Below are 18162 nucleotides of genomic sequence, written 5' to 3' on the forward strand. Positions count from 1 at the left end.
CATTTAAAAGTTGCTGAATCCACATCAATCTAATTTCGTGGTGAGTTTTTCTCTGGACCTGCCTCGCTCCACATGCCGCATCATGGCTGTCTCAGACCTCGGACTCATCCGGACTAACTGGTATGAGACTGAACCAAAATGGCCGCCCCCTGCATTAACCGTATCCCCACTGAAAAGCAGGAAGGCGTTGGACAAAGACATGTGAACCAGACAGGAAGTGCAAGTCAGAATTTCTCCACTTCAAAGCTGTGTGTTTTCAAAGGGCTTCATCAGATCTCTGCTGAACGCGTCCGTCGCTCTGGTGCAGGACAGAAGTGTTTATGTTCCAGTTGGGGGGTTCAAAATGTCTCCCAGTTTGTTATTTCTTTTGCCCCTTTGTTGTTTCACGTGGCCGCTGTGAGACCCGAGAGCCAAAAGCATCTTCTCAGTCGTGTGTAGCCGAGCCAGCGACCAGGTGCCGGCTCTGAGGTTTAAATGACAAGTCAATTCAAAGACAACAAAGAGTTCTCCAGCTGAATAACAAGTGAGCCAGTGTGCAGGTGTCAGAGCAGCATCAGACACGAACCTCTTCACTCCCTCTCTCTCTCTCTTCAGTCTGGATTCAGGCTTTGTTTCGTGATTAAAAAGTTCTGCCGTTGGTAAAGACGTGTAGTAAAAAAACAGAACTGCAGCGACAGCTTGTTAAAGCAGCATTTAAAGATTGTTTGCACGTGTCTTAAATTAGCTGAATAATGTCAGAGTTTAACTTTAAGATTTGATGTCAAACAGGTTGCAGCATGTTGACACAGTGTTAGTTATTAATTATTGTTGAATAAAAACTCAAACCCTCGACAAGGTGACACACAGAGAATATTATTAACTTTCATAATAGTTTTAAATCTATGAACATGTTCCACTGACGTCTAATTCTCATTGACACAGTTTCAAGAATTCAAGAAAAGACTGAAACATAAGAGACAAGTGTCTCCAGTGATTTTCCGATTTTTGGTGACCATGAGGTTAAAGTCCGTGACGAGGCCCTGAAGTGGCGTCGAGACGGTGAAACCTCACACACCCTGCTGAGTCAGCCAGGTCAAATCCTGCTAATCCTCCCTGGAAGACTTGTTGAGACTCATAAAAGGCCCCAAGAGAAAACACAGTGAGGGACGATGTCGAAAGAAAACAAGGTTTTGATTAATGTTGCGTTTTGAAATAGTCCGAATAATCCGAGTTTGATTCTTCGCTGAACGCGTCGCAGCGCAGACACGTGGTCCGACAGGGACACTGCCTCCGCAAGTGAGACGAGAAAGTGAACGTCCCGGTGGCGTGATGATGACGGTTATTAGAGCAGTGGTGCTTCTGAGTCAGATACTTTCTCACAAGTCGATTAGACTCAGGTGAAAACTAAAAGACGACAGGGGAGCTGACGCTGAAGCTCCTGGAACACCTCGTCCGGCTCATACCTAAAATGATCCACCTGAATGTGAGCAGCCTCCTTCAACCAAATCTACCAATGACAAGTGATTTCTACTTATTTTCAGTGTGAATGACTCAAACTGGCCCGGTGCTCTCAGGGAAGATAAAGTCTGACTCATGATTATCAACCTGACTTCCCACCCAACCCTCGTACAAACACTGCAGACTCAAATTGCCGGGTTTGGTGAAACTGTAGGAGCAGGTTTGACCTCCTGCTGTAAACTAGAGGTCGTCGTGGGATCTCTCAGGTCTCAGTAAGTCTCGTCGGTGAGTGTCAACGCTGTAAAAACCGGGCCCATCACACAGCAAACATATTTAACATGCAGAGGAACTGACATCCTGTCTGTTGCTGTCTGTGACAGCTCTCCTTCTGCAGCAGCGCTCTCTGTTCTCCGCCTGCATGTGCTTTCCCTCTGGCGGTTTGATTGTCGCTCGACCAAAATGAGATTCCAAGTCTCTCTCGACTCGGCTGCAAACTCGCACGGATCCACCCTGCAGCTGCTCGCCAGATCCACCACGACATGCCTTTTAATTATCTGCTGAGCAGCTGAGGACGACACAGAGAGAGAACCAGAATGCTCTGAAGTTTTCAGGGCTGAATGTGGGAAAGTGTCGTCTCTCCATTCGGCGATTTGTGATTTGGTTAAACGGCTCTCGAACTGACCGACAACATGTTGAAAGGTTCCCTCCTCTTGTGTCAGCGTCACGTTTTCGGTGGCGACCTCTCTTTGTGCTGGATGTTTCCTGATCACTGACAACAGGAGGACGACGCAGCCGATGAGCAGCTGCTTCCTGCGGAGCCTCCAGTCAACACCTCTGCTCTCTGACACCAGAGTGTGCCGAGAGACGTGACCTCTGACCCCTCCCGACAATGGCTCTGTTAATAATTCAGTCCAACCAGGTGTTTTGTGTTGTCGGCTGGGTTGTGAGCTTTAACTGCAGAGTGACTTGTATTAAATTGCTTGTTTGAGGAGGCTGGAAGCTTCCCACTCATGTTATCCTACACTAATGAATCATCTCTGGCAACAAGACGACGGTGCACGTTTCAAAAGCAGTAAGTTGGTGGATGAGCAGAGAGGAAAGTGTCCCTGCCTGAACCAAAGGGATAAAAAATAAAATCAAACCACACTCTTACTTTTCTGACCATTTCTAAACTGAGTCTGGGCCATAAATATATTCCGACCACAGAGCCTCTGAGCTAATGTTGAAGTCGTCACTGGCAACAGAACGAGGCGCAGGAGCAAGAAGCAGACGGAGGGAGGAGAAGGACGCTTGTTAAAGTTGATCCTGTGGTCAGAGCGAAGGCGGAGAGTCGTGGATGAATATTCCAAAACAGAGTTTCTTTTGTTAAAGATTTCCCATGTTCGAGTAAAATCATCGTTCTTCTTCTTGTTCTTGATATTTAGAGGAAACACTTCAGGTCTTATGAATGAGGGCAGTCATTTCTTTGATTGCTACATCAGGATAAAACGGTTCCTCTTGGCGAACGGCTTTTGCTGCTTTTGAATATCAGTGATGTAGTTTGTGAAGCCGCGACTCAGGCTGAGTCGCTCGACTCAGCATCTCCTCGCAGCGTCTGATTGGCTGCTGGGAACTCGTCCGTGTGCTCCACATGTTCATGTGACGGCAGTGAGTTACAGGTCGTCCACAAGAGAGCTTGTGTCTGCAGACTTACTGATAACCACAGTCATCCTTTCTCTCATCATCTTCATCATCTTCATCATCAGTCGTCCTGTAAACTCCCACAATATATTATATTATATATTATATGATATAGACACCGAAGACCTCGGAACATGCAGACAGAGCCTTTTGCACAGTTTTAATATTCCGTGGCGAGTGACAGCTCCTCTGCTAAATCAAATTAAAAACAATAAAACTTAAAACAATGACTCTTGACATTGCAGCAGTTTATGGAGAGGAAGTTCCAGCATCGGAAACGAACAGAAACAGACCCACAGCATGTTTTAATAAAGTGGATTATGGACAAATATGCCTGAATATTGGGAGGGAGCCTTGTGTCGGCCGGATGTGGCAACAGAACTCCTGACTGCCGCACACATGGTTTCATTTAACCCTGAACAAGCTAACAGCCGTGTTTCACATTCATTTGTCTCACAGAAAAGCTGGAATTTGGCTTCTCTGTGTCTCGGTTACAAGCCGAGCGGGGGTGATTAGGCCGTGATTGAGTTCTGTTGTTCTGCTGCCACATCAAGGAGCCACAGACGGGAGGAGGGAGAATGTTTTGAGTCAAATCTTTCTTTCTCCTTTGCCTACTTTTCATTTCGCTCGCTGAAGGCCATGCATTTTTTATAAAGTAAAAGGCCTGCAGTGAAAATACAGCAGGAAAATATCTGGAAAATCGGGGTCATGTATTTGTTTGGAGATTCATCGTGTTTCTCTCTGTACTGAAAGAATCGTTTGTTCATGGAGGATGAGACGTCTCTCAAATCTGATCTTTACATTTGCTTTGTTGTTCTGGCTTCGTTTTCTGAGATGTTGGAACATGTTTCAGATTTCCAGAAATGAAACGAGTGCAGTGGAACCAACGTAGAGCTCTGACTTTCCTAACGGGTCATAAGTGGTTGTAAAAGATCTCGATGTCTCTATTTATTATCTTTTACCTGTGAGAGGAGTTTTGTCCTATAGACTGATTCCAATTTCAGTTCATAGCACGTTTTATAAATTAGGTTTAACCGATTATGTCCACTGACTTAGCTGTCAGATGTCTCCTTTAGATAAAGTTAAAAGCCACAACTGGAGAATTTAATTACACCTTGGATTCAGATTTATTCACAAGTACAGTTACCAAGCTCAAGAGCAGAATGTTTTTAAACATCATTCTTTCAGAGAAAATACACAGATCATCTGACGACTTGTGTTATCGTCGTAGACTCTCCTCGTCTCGTACAGTAAACCACGTCAAACTAATTACAATAGATATTTGGAATTTCTAGTTTGTTTTTTCATGTCAAAATGTGATGTTCAGATATAATCAGACTTTTTACACACACGCCCCTGTAGTATTTGATATATGCTGTTTCTGTGCACCCTGGATCTTTATCCCACCACCCTGAACTCATTCAAGTTTGGAAAAACCGTCTCCACACTCATGAGCATCATGAATTCCAGGCTTCAGCAGACGCAGGTAGAAAAATAGTGCATGTGACGCTGCTCACTGCACTGGGCGGTTAAGAGGAATGTAACATCTAATTCAGGGGTATTAAAGTCTGGAAATTTAATAAGGGCAGCTGAAGTGAAGGCAGCAGTTATTATGACAGATGTTGTGTATGTCTTTCATCTCATGGTGTCCAGAGTTGTGCTCCCTCATGTGACTTTAGCAAAACTTTTATTCCAAAACTGTCCGACTTCCGTATGGGCTTACATTTAAAAGGTCATTGGTTTACATGTGTGCATCTACAACACATTTAAACTGTACTTGTGAGCCTTGCTATAGGATCTACGGTTGGAGGCTGCAGGTCAGCTGGTCGAAGGTGCACGAGCCCGACCTCAACACATCGCGACTCCTTCCCACGATCGCACTGACTCGGATGTCTGCGCCCTCATCTCAGATATTTTGGTTTCATTTTTGTACGGTAGGAGGAAGCACATTTGTTTTATAGCAGATTTATAGATGCCGTCCCTCACTCGTAGCCGCCAGAGGCTACACCCTCACCTCCTCAGAGATGCAGCTACACGCCGGTCGTCACGCCACACCGATAATCTGCTGCTGAGCTACAAACCGACAGCAGGACTGCCATTTACCCCTGTGTAGTATAAACAGTCCTGTGTGTGTCTGTGGGGAATGTGTGCGTTAGATGTGAGCTTTGCTTGAGTTGCACACATGAAGGTTAATGCATTGGGTTTGTGAGTCATGGGTATTGCATGTGATCATGTGTGCGTGTTTGTATTTTACTGTGAGTGTACTGTAGTGTGTCGATGCCGTGTGAGGGAGATAAACGAGTTCATGCTGATGTGTGTGTGCGCTTGAGTTTAATGATTGTCCTTTGTGTTTGTTTTGGTGTGTGTGTGTGTGTATGTGTGTGTGTGTAAGACGGACCAATGAGGCTCTCCCAGACCTTTCCAAAAGTAAACACGTCGGGTTTATCAGTTCCCACAATCCCTTGCACTGACTCCGTGTGTCATTCAAATGAAAATAGCCTTCGGTGTCGTCCCACGTTGACAAAGGTTGAAAGTTAATTTGCTCTTGCACACGTCCCCCCAGGCTGTGTTTCTCACATGACGCTCACCGGTGTGTGCATTGTTTCTGTTGTGCTGTCACTCACTGTCGTCACAGGAGAGCCTGTTGAATACTTTCACAGTTTTTTCCCCTTTACCCTCAAGGTCCCAAATTCTTCTGCTAGTTTTGCAAAAGCTCAAGATAACAGCCGGAACATGTGGAGAGCTCAATCTCGCCTTCGGACGCAGCGCAAGGCTTCGGAAGCCATTAATTTCCCCTGGAGAGTAAACTGAATGACATCCTCTCCGTCCGTCCTTGGTTTGGTCAAAAGGGGAAAAAAACAAAACAAATTAGACTCTGACAGAAAGGTGCTTTTTAAGTGGAAAGGTTTTGACAGTTACAATTTGTCTGACAGAGTCTTTGCTGTGCAGCAGTTTAATTGTGTGTCTGTCTATTTGCTGGATGATACATTGAGACACACACAAACGATAATCATGTGAAGTGAGACGCTTCCTCGCTCTAACCTTGGTCATAAAACGCACTTCCCCTCCTGAAAGTTAATGGTTAATCTCTCAAATCAGTCGCCCATGTGCTTATCTCCCGGAGGCAAAACAAAAGGCCTGATGCAGACGTCTGCAGCACAGACCACAACAATGGAGGAACATCAGAACCCGGACAGAGAACGTTTGCTCTCCAATCTGTTGCGAATGGTCGCTCGTCTGGTCAGAGTGACAGAGAACAGACGACATGCAGACCTGAGCGTTAATGAGGTGTTTAATTAATCCTCTCTGACCATTTCTGAAGAGGTCTGAAAGACGCATGGTTCATGAAACACAAAGAGTCACCATCACGCCCTAACTCAAACAGTCGAGACCAGCCTCAGATAAACGTTGTGTCATGAGCTGCTTCTGATCCGTTGTTCACCTTTGTCCCTGAAAGATTCAAGCTGCACTTTCCAGCTAACTGCCTGGTACAGCCCTCTCTCTTTCGAGATGGCGTGATGAGCATGAGGGGCTTGTACAAACACGAAGGGGACGACGTGTTCCAGTCGACTGACGGAGGGGAACCTGCTGTTCTGCAGGTGGGGGGGGGGGGGGGTCTACCCATGAGAGATAAGTGAAGATGAGGGACAGTTTTAAAGGAATCATGAGTTTCAACTTGTATCTGAGACCTGTCTTCTGTGTAGTGACCAGCAGGGGGCGACTCCACTGGCAGTCTCTATAGAAAATGTCTCTTCTCACTTTATAACGTCAGGAAACTTTGTCCTCAGGAGTTTTTGTCTCAGTCTCAAGTTTCAGGTCTTCTTCAAACAGCTGATGTTCATTTATTCAGTTATGATCATTTAGAGTCAAACAGACCAGAAGGAACTGGACTGTATGGGGGGGGGGGGGGGATGACCAACAGGGGACGTCACAGTGAATCAATTCAACCTTTAGACCAAGTGAACACTTTCCTCAAGATGTGTCCTTGATGATATAAAAACAAGACCCTCCTCCTGCCCATTGGTCGAGCACCTGCAGTGGGTGGTGATTTTTTTTTTCAAAAATGGCGCTGGACAAAATACCGAACTCACAAACCAATGGGTGACATCACTTGGGTTGACACGCCTACATTCTGCATCTCACTGTTTCATACCACCGCTGGGCTCACCCCCGTTTATCGTATACGTGAGGAATCTGCAGGTCACGTAATGGTTATACTTCACCTGCTATTGAAACTCAATATAATGTTTCACCTTAAATCCTCAGCAGAGAGCTGATGAGCTGCTGCTGCTGTACAGACATTTAAAGTTCCGGTGACAGGACGAAATCCAGATTCTTGGTAGAAAACAACTGGAGTGTGATGTACGGTAGATTCCAACTTCTCACCCTCAACCTACCCAACCAGGACGTTTGCAGGCTGGAGGCAGACGTCAGCGAACCAGTTGTTTGCAGGAGCGGCAGTGCATCATCACCAGAGAACATACCAGCGCTTGTGTCGCGGTTTCAGTGTTCGGCCCTCACACACGGGCTTTCCCGTCGAAGGCCCTGACAGAGAGGATGGCTGTGGTCGAACACAAGACTCTGTTTGTTACAGCAGAGGAAGCTGAATGTCTCAAAACGAAACAGCTGCTCATTCCCGACCCCAGCGGCATACGAACGCTCCCAGCGATGCAGATCCTGGTTTTTACCAGCCGCCTCCGACGGCGTCCCGCAGTGAGAGCATTAGCCAAACGTGTCGAGGTCACGGACGGGCAAATACACGCAGGACTCGGGTCACTGCCACGGTTTCACCAAAGCATTCTGGGCAGCAGGAGGAGGTTGTGTTGTTTATTCCGTGTCCAAATATTTCCTAGAACATGACATCAGGTCACTGTGAAGACTTTTCTCCACTTGAACCAAACATAGTGTAAGTTTGTTTTTCTGACTTTAAAATCCTGACCTGCTTCTTTCTGTCTCACTGACCCTGACACCTCTGCTCTGTGAGCGGGTTCGCCGAATGGAATGAGAGGCTCTGGCTCTCAGAGGTTCAACAGCTGGGCCTTGATCCACAGCTCCCGAGTCCCAGTTGGAACCATTTAGTGTCTCCCCGCTCATGTGTTGACATTAGCTCGGCTGAGGCCCAGCTGCCGTCCACATCAGTGGGGTGGCAGAAAATCCATGTGAACGCACTTTTTTTCCTCCTATTTCCACAAAGTTGCTGGTGTCGTTTTGATGAAGGTCAATAAAAATGGGCTATTGTTAGACGTTCATCAGGCGGTTTTGCAGCGGAGGTGGAGGAGGTGTTGATCATGTATGAAAGAGGCATACATATGAACGGCGCTGGTCAGACTTTGTTTTAATCCCTCACACAGCTATTTCTGATTCCATGTTTTTGACCTTATCCAACACCGCGGATGATTTGGAGGCTGCCTCGCCGAGCTGGAGCTGAGTGTCTCCCCACTTCTGTTTTGTTTTGGGTTTCGTTGGTTTTCATCCATTAACAGAGACTTTGGTCCTCGTCCTCTTTGGTTCATCGGAAAGTACAAAGGAGATCTTTGATGTTCAGGGTTCAGGCAATCGGTGGTGATGAGTGAAGGAGGGGAGGTGAAGCAGAGGCTTCTGGCACAGAGCCCGACTTTAGACATGGACTAGTAGCTGTGTGTGTGTGTGTGTGTGTGTGTGTGTGTGTAGGGGCGAGGGGTGGTGGGAGGGAAAGCAGATAGTTGGCCACTGTCTTGAGTCGTCTTTCTCTAGAGGAGTCGAGGCGGGACTGCACACGCTTCCCACACAGAACACAAATGTGTGTGTTTACGTGTGTCGAGGTCTTTGGTGGTGACAGAACCTTGAAAAGTGTGTCAGTGGGATGGGGGAGGGGGGGGGGGTGGGGGAGACCCCTCTCTGCCAACTTGATGCAAGCATCAGATTCTTTCGGTGGTGCACGTCAGGAATGTCCATATGGTCTCAGCTGGTAAACAGCACACGCCTTCTCTTTGTGCACGTTACAATGGGACATCTTCCTTTGTTTGGTTCAGAGACCCTCTCGTCACAATGAAAAGGTTTCTATGTGACTGTGAAATTATCCTGTCAAGTCCCCCATGTTTGCTAATGTCGCCCCCATCCCTGTGAAGAAAAAGAAAGGATGATGACAGAAAGGAGGTTTTTAAAAAATGTCTCCTGATTGGAGGTAAAAATGTTTTGCAAGATCAAGTTTTCAGTTTGAACTCGTCAGACAAAGTAAAGAGATATTTTTTTGACGTTCTGTGACCAGGTTGGGATCAGTAGCTCTCTGATCCACTGCTGACACTGCAGACGTAAGCTTAACTGTGTGTGTGTGTGTGTGTGTGTGTGTGTGTTTGTGTGTGTGTGTGTGTTTATCCACATCCATTCATGCATCATTTTCCTCCCCAGCCAGGTGCCCCTCTCCACCACGCTATGGTAGAAACGAGGGCTTGTGGGTCAAAGGTCGCTCATATGCGCAGTGCTTGGAGAGAGGAGGGGTCGACGCGTCCCACAAAAGCACAGCGTTTGTTTTTCTCGTTAGCGTTAGCCTGTCACGCTAATGAACAGAGGCACATGTGGCTACTCGATTAGAGGAGGGAATCCACTCAGGCCTCCAGCTCAGTCGTCAGCTGTTAGTCTGAGTTTTCTGTGTTCTCACGCAGCACAATCCGAACTCTTCGGTCCTGCGATCACATTCAAGGAGAAATATTTAACAAAACCTTCAAACGTGTCGTCAAGACTCAGACTTACTTTGCTAATTTCTCCAGATTCTCTGCTGCGTCGCCACAGAAACAACAGAGTGTGGAAACCGTGGTGATAAAACATCCAGGTGCTCGTCGGGGGGGGGGGGGGACCACTGTAACGACCAGGAGCAGTAAACTGCACAGGTCAACAGGAATAAACTAAGAAGCTGTGATGAACATGCAGGTTTACTGGCTGCAGGTAGAGACCTCTGAAACCTGAGACCCTCCTACTGGCTGGACAAAGGTCAGTGCCTTGGTAACGGCACCATGTGGAGATGAATATATCTTCTTGTCAGAGCTTGTGCGATTAGCAAAGAACTTAACAAACCGTTACACGACCTCAAAGACCACAAACATGTTTTCTCACAGACTGCACAAGAAAAGAAACGTGACTTTCTCCTTGTTTACCAGACGATTTCTATTTAAAATATAGCGTCATACAAGTAGTGGACTGTTAAGTACTGTCATGGTTTGCAGGATCCAAACAGTAAGGCGTGAATAGAAGACGCTGGATTTAATAAACAAAAAGCACAAGTTCCGAATAAGTCCAGACCACACCAGGTAACTACAGGGAGCGAGCAAGAGACGCAAACAAACGGATGAACGAGAGCGTGGAGCACAGAGACGGAAAACACAAAACAGTATAAACACAAAACTAAAGAAGCTCCAAGGTAAAACAGGAACTTATAAATCCAAAATAAGGAAGTGAGGACAAGAGGGCGCCACTTGTGTGTTGGCTGGGTAAGCCTGCTTCATTTCTTGCGGGGGGGCCACAGGCAGGAAACACAGAAAACCTGTCGGGTGGAGTTTTCTCTCAAAAGCTCGGCCGGGTTGGGACTGAGCCGAACTCTAGAGCACATGTTGCCATAAGTGTGTGAATGTGTTGACGTCACCGAAACGCGCTGCTCACACACGAAGAGCCGTCAGTCTGTTTATCGGTGGCGCAGCGGGTGAAACGGAAAACTCCTGATGTGACTGTGTTTTCACGATGCTGGTTTTTCAGAGTTTGGATTTAACGTTGTTCTTTCTTCCTGTGCAGGGTGACCGGGTGTGGTTACGGGAGGATGAGCAGTACCAGCCCAGCACCGTGTCCTCCTGCTCTGGAGGGGTTGTGGTCTTTGCCACAGACTACGGCCAGGTGAGAGTCACTCGAGTCCTGTTTGCATCTGATGTCCGTTCTCTTCCTGACAGGTTTCAGTGTGTCAAACTTGGGGATTGGAGCTCTTAGATTGCCCTGCTAGTTGTTTTAGTTTTCTTAAAACCTCCAAGAGAGCAAAGGCTTAGAGAGGTCTGCTCATAATTTAGGATCAGCTCAAGATGGAGCAAATCCTCTAATCCCCATATGCTTCTGCATGATTCTACTTTGATCCTCGTGTGGTCAAAACAGCCGATAGAGGAGGTGAAGGACAAATGGAGCAGGGGTCACAGTGGGACTTATGTATTTAAGTTGGTAATTAAGAAGGAACAATTATACAAACTCTTCTGGAGGTTCGCTGTAATACTAAATATTTTATTGAAGTAAACTGAAAAAAACAGAAACTCTGGGCGTCCACACCTCTCCAGAGTTTTAGAGTCGCTACAACAGAGAAGTTTGGAAACTCTGGGGCTGCGTTTTAATCCGGACGAGCAGAAACTGAGGTGTTTGGAAACGAAGACGTAGGCGCTCACAACCTCTTGCTGATTTGGTCTTTTCGGTCACGGCCTCCTCTGATTCGCCAGGTTCCTGTCACATGACGTCCTTCGTGAAGAAAACAATCAGCCTCAGCCAGAGTAGAACAACATGGAGAGTCAATTATAATGTCACTGACCCTGATGTCTTTACGAACAGCTGCTGTTCAGTTCCATTCTGTTGCAGAGATAGATAAAGATACAGCTGTTTACATGTTCGCCTGCATGAGTGGTCATGTGACGTGTGTTTTCAGGTTTTCAGGACGAGGATTAAAACTGATTCAGAGCCGAAACTTTTTTGTGTTCAGTGATCATTTTAGTTTAGTTCGAAAAAAGTGAAGCCTTAAAACCCAAGGCCAGAAAAGGTGTCTCGGTGGATTTACTCTCCCCCGACAGCTTTAACAAAGACTTCCTGCGTCTGAGCGGCAGAGGGTCGCTGCCAGAGGACGAGGTGTGAATGCGAGCGCTGAAGGATTTAGGGTCATGTCGAGCTGGCGTATTGTCCCGAAGATTTACTGGCAGATTAAGACATTCTTATCTCCGGGCTCCGACTCACTCAGAGACTCCCTCAGACCCGCTGGTCAGTGAAGCTAATGACCCTCCGCACAGTTTACCCGCTGAATACTCAGTGAGCCCTGTTGTGTTGAGCTGATTCAGCTCCAGGTGATGGATTGTGGCTTTCCTCGCCGCTCTGTATTGATTCTTCTCCGGCAGTGACAACATGGGTCTGACGCTACATCTACGAGCACCGTGAGGTCGACACTCGAGCCGTTTGAGTCCACTATTGGTTGAAATGTGGCTCAGACTCAAGGCCTCCTTCAGGACAATATCAGAGCCCATCAGCTCCCATCCGAGTAGTAATTAACGTCTGGGGGCAATGGTCAAACCCTTAAACCCTTAAAATCACTGTACGATGAGTTTGGTGAGGGAACAAACAAAAAAGGCTTTTAGAAATAATGTCCTGAAACCCCCAGCGTTACAGGAATCCCCTGTTTGACTTATCATCCATGTTTATTTATGTAAAACTGAATAGTTGTGTGTCAGGTCTTTTATTCTCCAACGATTATGAATATTACTATGACATCATCAGGAGTTCTGTCATGTGTGAGCCTGTGGTTGTCGGGGGTCGCAGGGTTCCTCTTGTCTTGCTCAGGTTTCAGTGTTTTCGACGGAGCAGACAGTCTCCTCCTCCCGAGCTGACTGCAGGACAATGCAGCGGGAGATGAATGGTGATTCAAAGTGCAGCTGTTGCTTTTGATGATGAAGATGAGGATGCAGGAGGGGGGGGGGGGGGGGGGGGCGGGCGCTGGGTTACCTGGTAGAGAGCGGAATGAAGAGTTTCATTCCAGAGTGATCGCTGGCTGGAAAGTCCGAGTCGTTATTAAATGTGTTTGAAGCTGTTTGCCTAAGAATCTCTGTGTTTACATATTTATCTTATGTTGCTTCTGATAAAAATGATTACTGTTGTTTTATTGTATTTATTTACGTATAAGTATCATTATAATCTCAGATCATTTCACTGACAGCTTTCCTCAGTTGCTCATTTTACGTTCCTCAGGATCAGAATCATCTAATTGTCCTGCAGCTAAATGTGAATTCACTTTTCTGATCCGTTCAAGTTAGAACAACAAACTTCATCCTGGCTGATCCCAGAACAGTGCTGAACAGCGGTAATGACCCAGCTCCTCTGCAGTGCTGTCTCAGGGCTTTGTTTCTCAGGGATTTACTCCTGTTAGCATCTGTCGCTCGGCTTAGCGCCCGGGCCCCAGCGCTTTGTTCTCGAGGCGTGGACCCTCCTCATCTCCGCATGGACGACTGGACCAATTAGAAACCTAACGAGTCTCCACGGTAGGCCTGCGGAGACTGTCCGAGAGGTTCTGCTGCCACTACTTCCAGGTTGTGTAGGGGGCGCTCATGAGGTAGTCCAGAATGAATGGGGGCCTATGGAGCTATAGAACCAAAACATAGCTTCAGTTGTGGATCGTGGGAGGAAGTGCAGCCGCGTCGTTCATTGTAATCCACAGTGTTTGAGGAACACTAGCTAACCTCCCCCTCCAGGACTTCAGGGCACAGTGAACTTGTTCAACTGCTGAGTGCAAACAGCGTTTACTCTGAACAGGTCTAACAAGTCACTCATCCCCTGTAACTGTCTCCCTCTGCACAGTCTGTGAAACTGTGAAGTCCAGGCTACACTGAACAGAGCTCGTCACTCTGACCAGATAAACTCTGGTTCGTTGAGCTCAGCTTCTTTTCCAGTTGCCTCTGGATGTTTGGTTTTCTTCACCTGGACACACTGCAGACGTCATAAATCCATCAGAACGCGGTGTCCTTGAACGCAGCGACGCCCGATCACATTTCTCGTTAAGACGTTTCTGTGACATTCGGTTTCCCCTGAAGCGTCACTGAGGCAGGAATGTGAGAAATGAGGCCTGGCAGGATGCTTGTGGGTGGGGGGGGCTTTGAGGGTTAATATATGTGTGTGGGGGGGGGTCAGATGTGATTGACTCCTCAGACAGACACTGGCTTCCTTCAGGAATAGTCGCCCTGAGCCGCTCGGTCACGGTGGGTCACCGACCGAGCGACCGGCCAGAGTTAATCACATTGTGATGGTCACAGTTTCATTTTTACTCCTGGTGAGAGTCACGTCCCCAACATCACTCTTCAAATGTGCAAAACACTGAAAAATCGGCCTGTCGCAGGTTTTTGTTTCCAGATTCTGTCTTTTTGTTTTTAATTCCGACAAATGAAGAATCACAGATGAACCGTCTTATTTCACTGACTCTTTCTAAATCTATTTTTTTATGTTTGCCCTCCAGAATGTGACTCAGTAGATCATACCTCCACCAACACCCCCCTCGTGAAACCACATTTAACTCCGTGAGATCCACATTTTTATTTGGATCTGCAACCAACGTGCACACATACTGTAAATATCAGTCCCCTGAAGTAGACACAATATCAGACAACGACACAGTTATTTATCACCAGTTGTGTCTCGTCGCTGTAGGACAAGCACTTTAAACAGTTTGGTCTTGAAAAGCCGTTCGACCTTGTCCTCAGACACACGAGCAGCCGAAACCTTCCTCCAGCCCGGGGCCTCGTTCAATCTGCCCTCTGTCTCCTGCACAAAGAAAACTGAAATATGAGGAGGAGGAGGAAAGTTCGTGTGCAAACGACTGGATGTTGAGTTTAAGAAAAATCGAAAAGGTTTATAATAAGGAATTGAGGCAACGTCCTGTTGCAGCGGTGATGACGTTTCCTTGTCGCCATCTTGTGCTGTTGTTGGAGTCAGGGTCGTGTCTCAGGCCGTTATCATCAAATAACTAATTAAAACCAAACTCATCAGAAACACTCTCACATATAGAAGTTTGTCATTTTCAATATATTCTTTAGACATAATTAAATGTGTGTATTTCTTGTGTTTGTGACGCAGGTGTACACCTACAAGCAGAATGCGCTCACCAGGCAGAAGGTGCAGCCCATGCACCACAGCAGCATCACAGGGGTGGAGGACATGGCGATGCTGCAGGACCTCCATGACGGTGCCATCATGCACAACCTCCTCCTGCGCTACCAGCAGAGACACATCTACGTACGTACCCAAAACACTCGATCACAGCAGCAGCCGACAGATTACGACACGAGTGAAGCAGATGACATTTAGCTGATTTGGAAAGAGAGTGATTAGAAATGACCCTGACATCCCGCCCTCAGCAGAACACACAAAGTTAGAGACCTTACATGTTGCTGTGAGTGTGGAACTATATTTTTGCTTCATCACACAATTTAGACTCTGGCGGGCTGCCCCGGTTTAATTAATGGGGTGTTAACGGTGGTATTTTTATTTGAGATTGTAAAAAAGAAGAAAATTGGGTAAACTGGGGGGAAATGGGTGATAAACTTTCTGAGCCAGGCCAGGAGGAAAATCTGAGAATAGACGGGAGCTGTGTGACGTCCATCTGCAGTGTCAGCGTTCACGTCGACATCTCGGCCCGTCATGGCTGAGCTGCCGTCCTCTGAGAGCTCTGTGTGTGGGGATCTGATGCCTGAAGTTGCTCAATCGTTGCGTAACGGCAGAGATAAACGTCTAGACGCAGCAGGCGGATAAGAGATGGATCAGTTAGACAGAGGAGGAGCTCACGTCCTTCTGGAACGATCCCAAAAGGCGAAACCAAACAGTCAAGAGCTTCTTTCTGTTTTCATCATCGCACTTTCTGTCAGAGACGTGTGGTCTTATAACAAACAGACAGAGTCGCTGGTGCGAAATAAAGGATGATGTTAAACAAGCATCTCACTGGAAACGTGCACAGACGCAGCAGATTATTCTCGAGTGGTTTTACAGAATAAAAACCTGCCCGACCGCTTTTTGTTTTCAGTTTCCAACGTTGCCTCGGATCTGAAACGGATGACTGATGTTACCATCACATAATCTGTTGATTATATCTTATATGCTGAAAGAATGAACTGTTGAGTCTGCAGGTAGCGAGGAAATGTTGTTCACCATGGCTACATACTGCAGTTCCAGGCCTCCAGGGGGCGCTGTGACGATGAGAGACTTGCCATTCTCCCTTTTATAAGTTTACGTAGAATCCAAATAATGTTGAAGCTGTAATAAACGACCTGGTGTGGCTTTAAAGGTTCCGTGTGTAAGATTTAGGTGAAAGGGATCTATTGGCAAAGATTGAATATAAGTTGCTTTAAATTTGAGTTTAACCCTAAAGTTTTCTTGTCTGAGAACAAATGTAGACGTCCATGTTTTTCTTCTTCACTGTCAAACACACAGTTTAATACACAGGAGACATTGAGTTCTGATGAGACGTGGAGACGGGATGGAGTGTGTCCCGTCTGTGAAGTGAGCTGTGAAGCCGATACTTGCTGTGATTGGCTCGTCTGCGTTCGAGTTTGATTCGTTTGCCGCTGCAGCTCTAAAGGGGTTTCCAGCAGTCGTGGTCGGCGGATGTGGAAACAGCAGTGATGTCAGCAGCTGTACTTTTCGTTTGCTGTTTTAACAAAGTGTTCATTCCCGTCCTGCTTTACACAGCGAGCTAATTGGACAACAGAGCAGCTCTGTTCCTGCCGACCCGGTCAGACTAAACTCTGAAGACAAAGGAATATGTGGGACAAATGGCTCTGAACGATTACGGTTTCATTTTCTACTTATGGACTAATGAACAAACCTGACCCAGCACTTTCTGCAGCAAAACAAGCCGGCGACAAAGGCAGCTCTGTGCTCTGTGCGCGCACATTCGCCGCAGTAACCTTTGACAAATGCCATTTAGTTACTTTAATCACAACTGAATGCTCCCGTATGGTCGAAATTATCCAATCAATTCATCACAGACACCCATTCTCCGCACTGACGGGGCTTTTTTTTTCTTTTTGGGGCCAGAAGCTGCAGAAGGGGAAAATTAGAGGAGAGGTTTGAGTGAAGTGGGTCGCGGTGGACCAACGGGAAGGGCCGTAAAACACACCGCTGAAGCCACAGAGCCAGCAACAAGCTCTGAAACATCACGGGTCGAAGGTTAAACAGGTTAAAGTTGTACTTTACTCATAGTCCTTGTTATAACCACAAGTATTATTAATATTACTGACTTCTACTTCAAACTACAGACAAATCCAGTACCTGCACGTGAAGCTCTGGAAGCTTCCAGCGTCTGGATCCTGTCACTTCGCTGCTCATGTTTTTCTTCTGTCCTTGATGAACGTTTCTGCTCATGGACCATTCCTGAGATCTGTCCTGACTTTTGACACGAGTGTTTATCTTTGAGACCGTCCAGGAGACAGTTACAGCTCCAGGTGTCGAGTCCTGTGTGTGCGTCTGAGACAAAAAGACACAAGTAAAACAACACAGTTAAAGATTTAGAGGGACATGCCAGGGACACACACGACTTAAATCTGAGAGCTGCAGTGATACTCAGGAAACACAGATAAGCTTTACTTTAGTTTCTTCATTTCCTGGGAAACGTCTGTGGTGTGAAGAAAAGGTTAGAGAGAGGTGAACTGTGCATTAACTCATGAAGTCAGACGCGTTAGAGCAAGGGGCCCCGATGTCATAACCTGTCAGAGGCCCCGGAATTTCTGAAAGCACCCCTGCTGACTCCTGAGGGAGTCAAACAGGCAGAATTAATGAGTTTAATCTCATCACATATATGTTCTGTCTTTACACGAGGATACCGAGTTTTACATTTAAGACTTGAAGAACATTTTAAAACAACTTCAGTCAAATTTAAATTTGGTGACGGAAATACAAACCAAATATATAGACTAATAAGATATACCTGATGATGATGATGATGGTGATGAAGATGAAGATGATTTTCTGGAACAAATAACTTTGGAGTGTTGAACTAGCAGCTAGCGTCAGTGCTAAAGCTGCTTTACTTTAGCGTTGGGATGACATAGATGAATCGGAAATTTAGCCTGGAGGCTTCCACACTGGTGTGTGTGTGTGTGTGTGTGTGTGTGTGTGTGTGTGTGTGTGTGTGTGTGTGTGTGTGTGTGTGTGTGTGTGTTTGTGTGTGTGGGGGGGTGTGTGTGTGCAGTCTTTAGCTCCTGTGATTGTAACCAGCTGTGCTGTCGACTGGTGGCCTCACTCGTCTCCTGTGTGGATTCCAGTTGAAACGTGCAGACACACACACACACACACACACACACA

General features: G+C 46.6%; 1 protein-coding gene across 1 annotated transcript in view; it reads left to right on the plus strand.

The window, feature by feature from the left end:
• The window catches only part of myo10 (myosin X), a 67850-nt gene that overhangs the window by 11139 nt on the left and 38549 nt on the right, over positions 1-18162 (plus strand). Inside the window, exons 2-3 of the mRNA XM_069511509.1 lie at positions 10879-10977; positions 14941-15099. Of these exons, the coding sequence (XP_069367610.1) occupies positions 10879-10977; positions 14941-15099 (258 nt within the window). The remainder of the gene's footprint in view (positions 1-10878; positions 10978-14940; positions 15100-18162) is intronic.

This window comes from Paralichthys olivaceus, chromosome 16, assembly GCF_024713975.1.
Source record: "Paralichthys olivaceus isolate ysfri-2021 chromosome 16, ASM2471397v2, whole genome shotgun sequence".
In the NCBI taxonomy this organism is placed as follows: Eukaryota; Metazoa; Chordata; class Actinopteri; order Pleuronectiformes; family Paralichthyidae; genus Paralichthys; species Paralichthys olivaceus.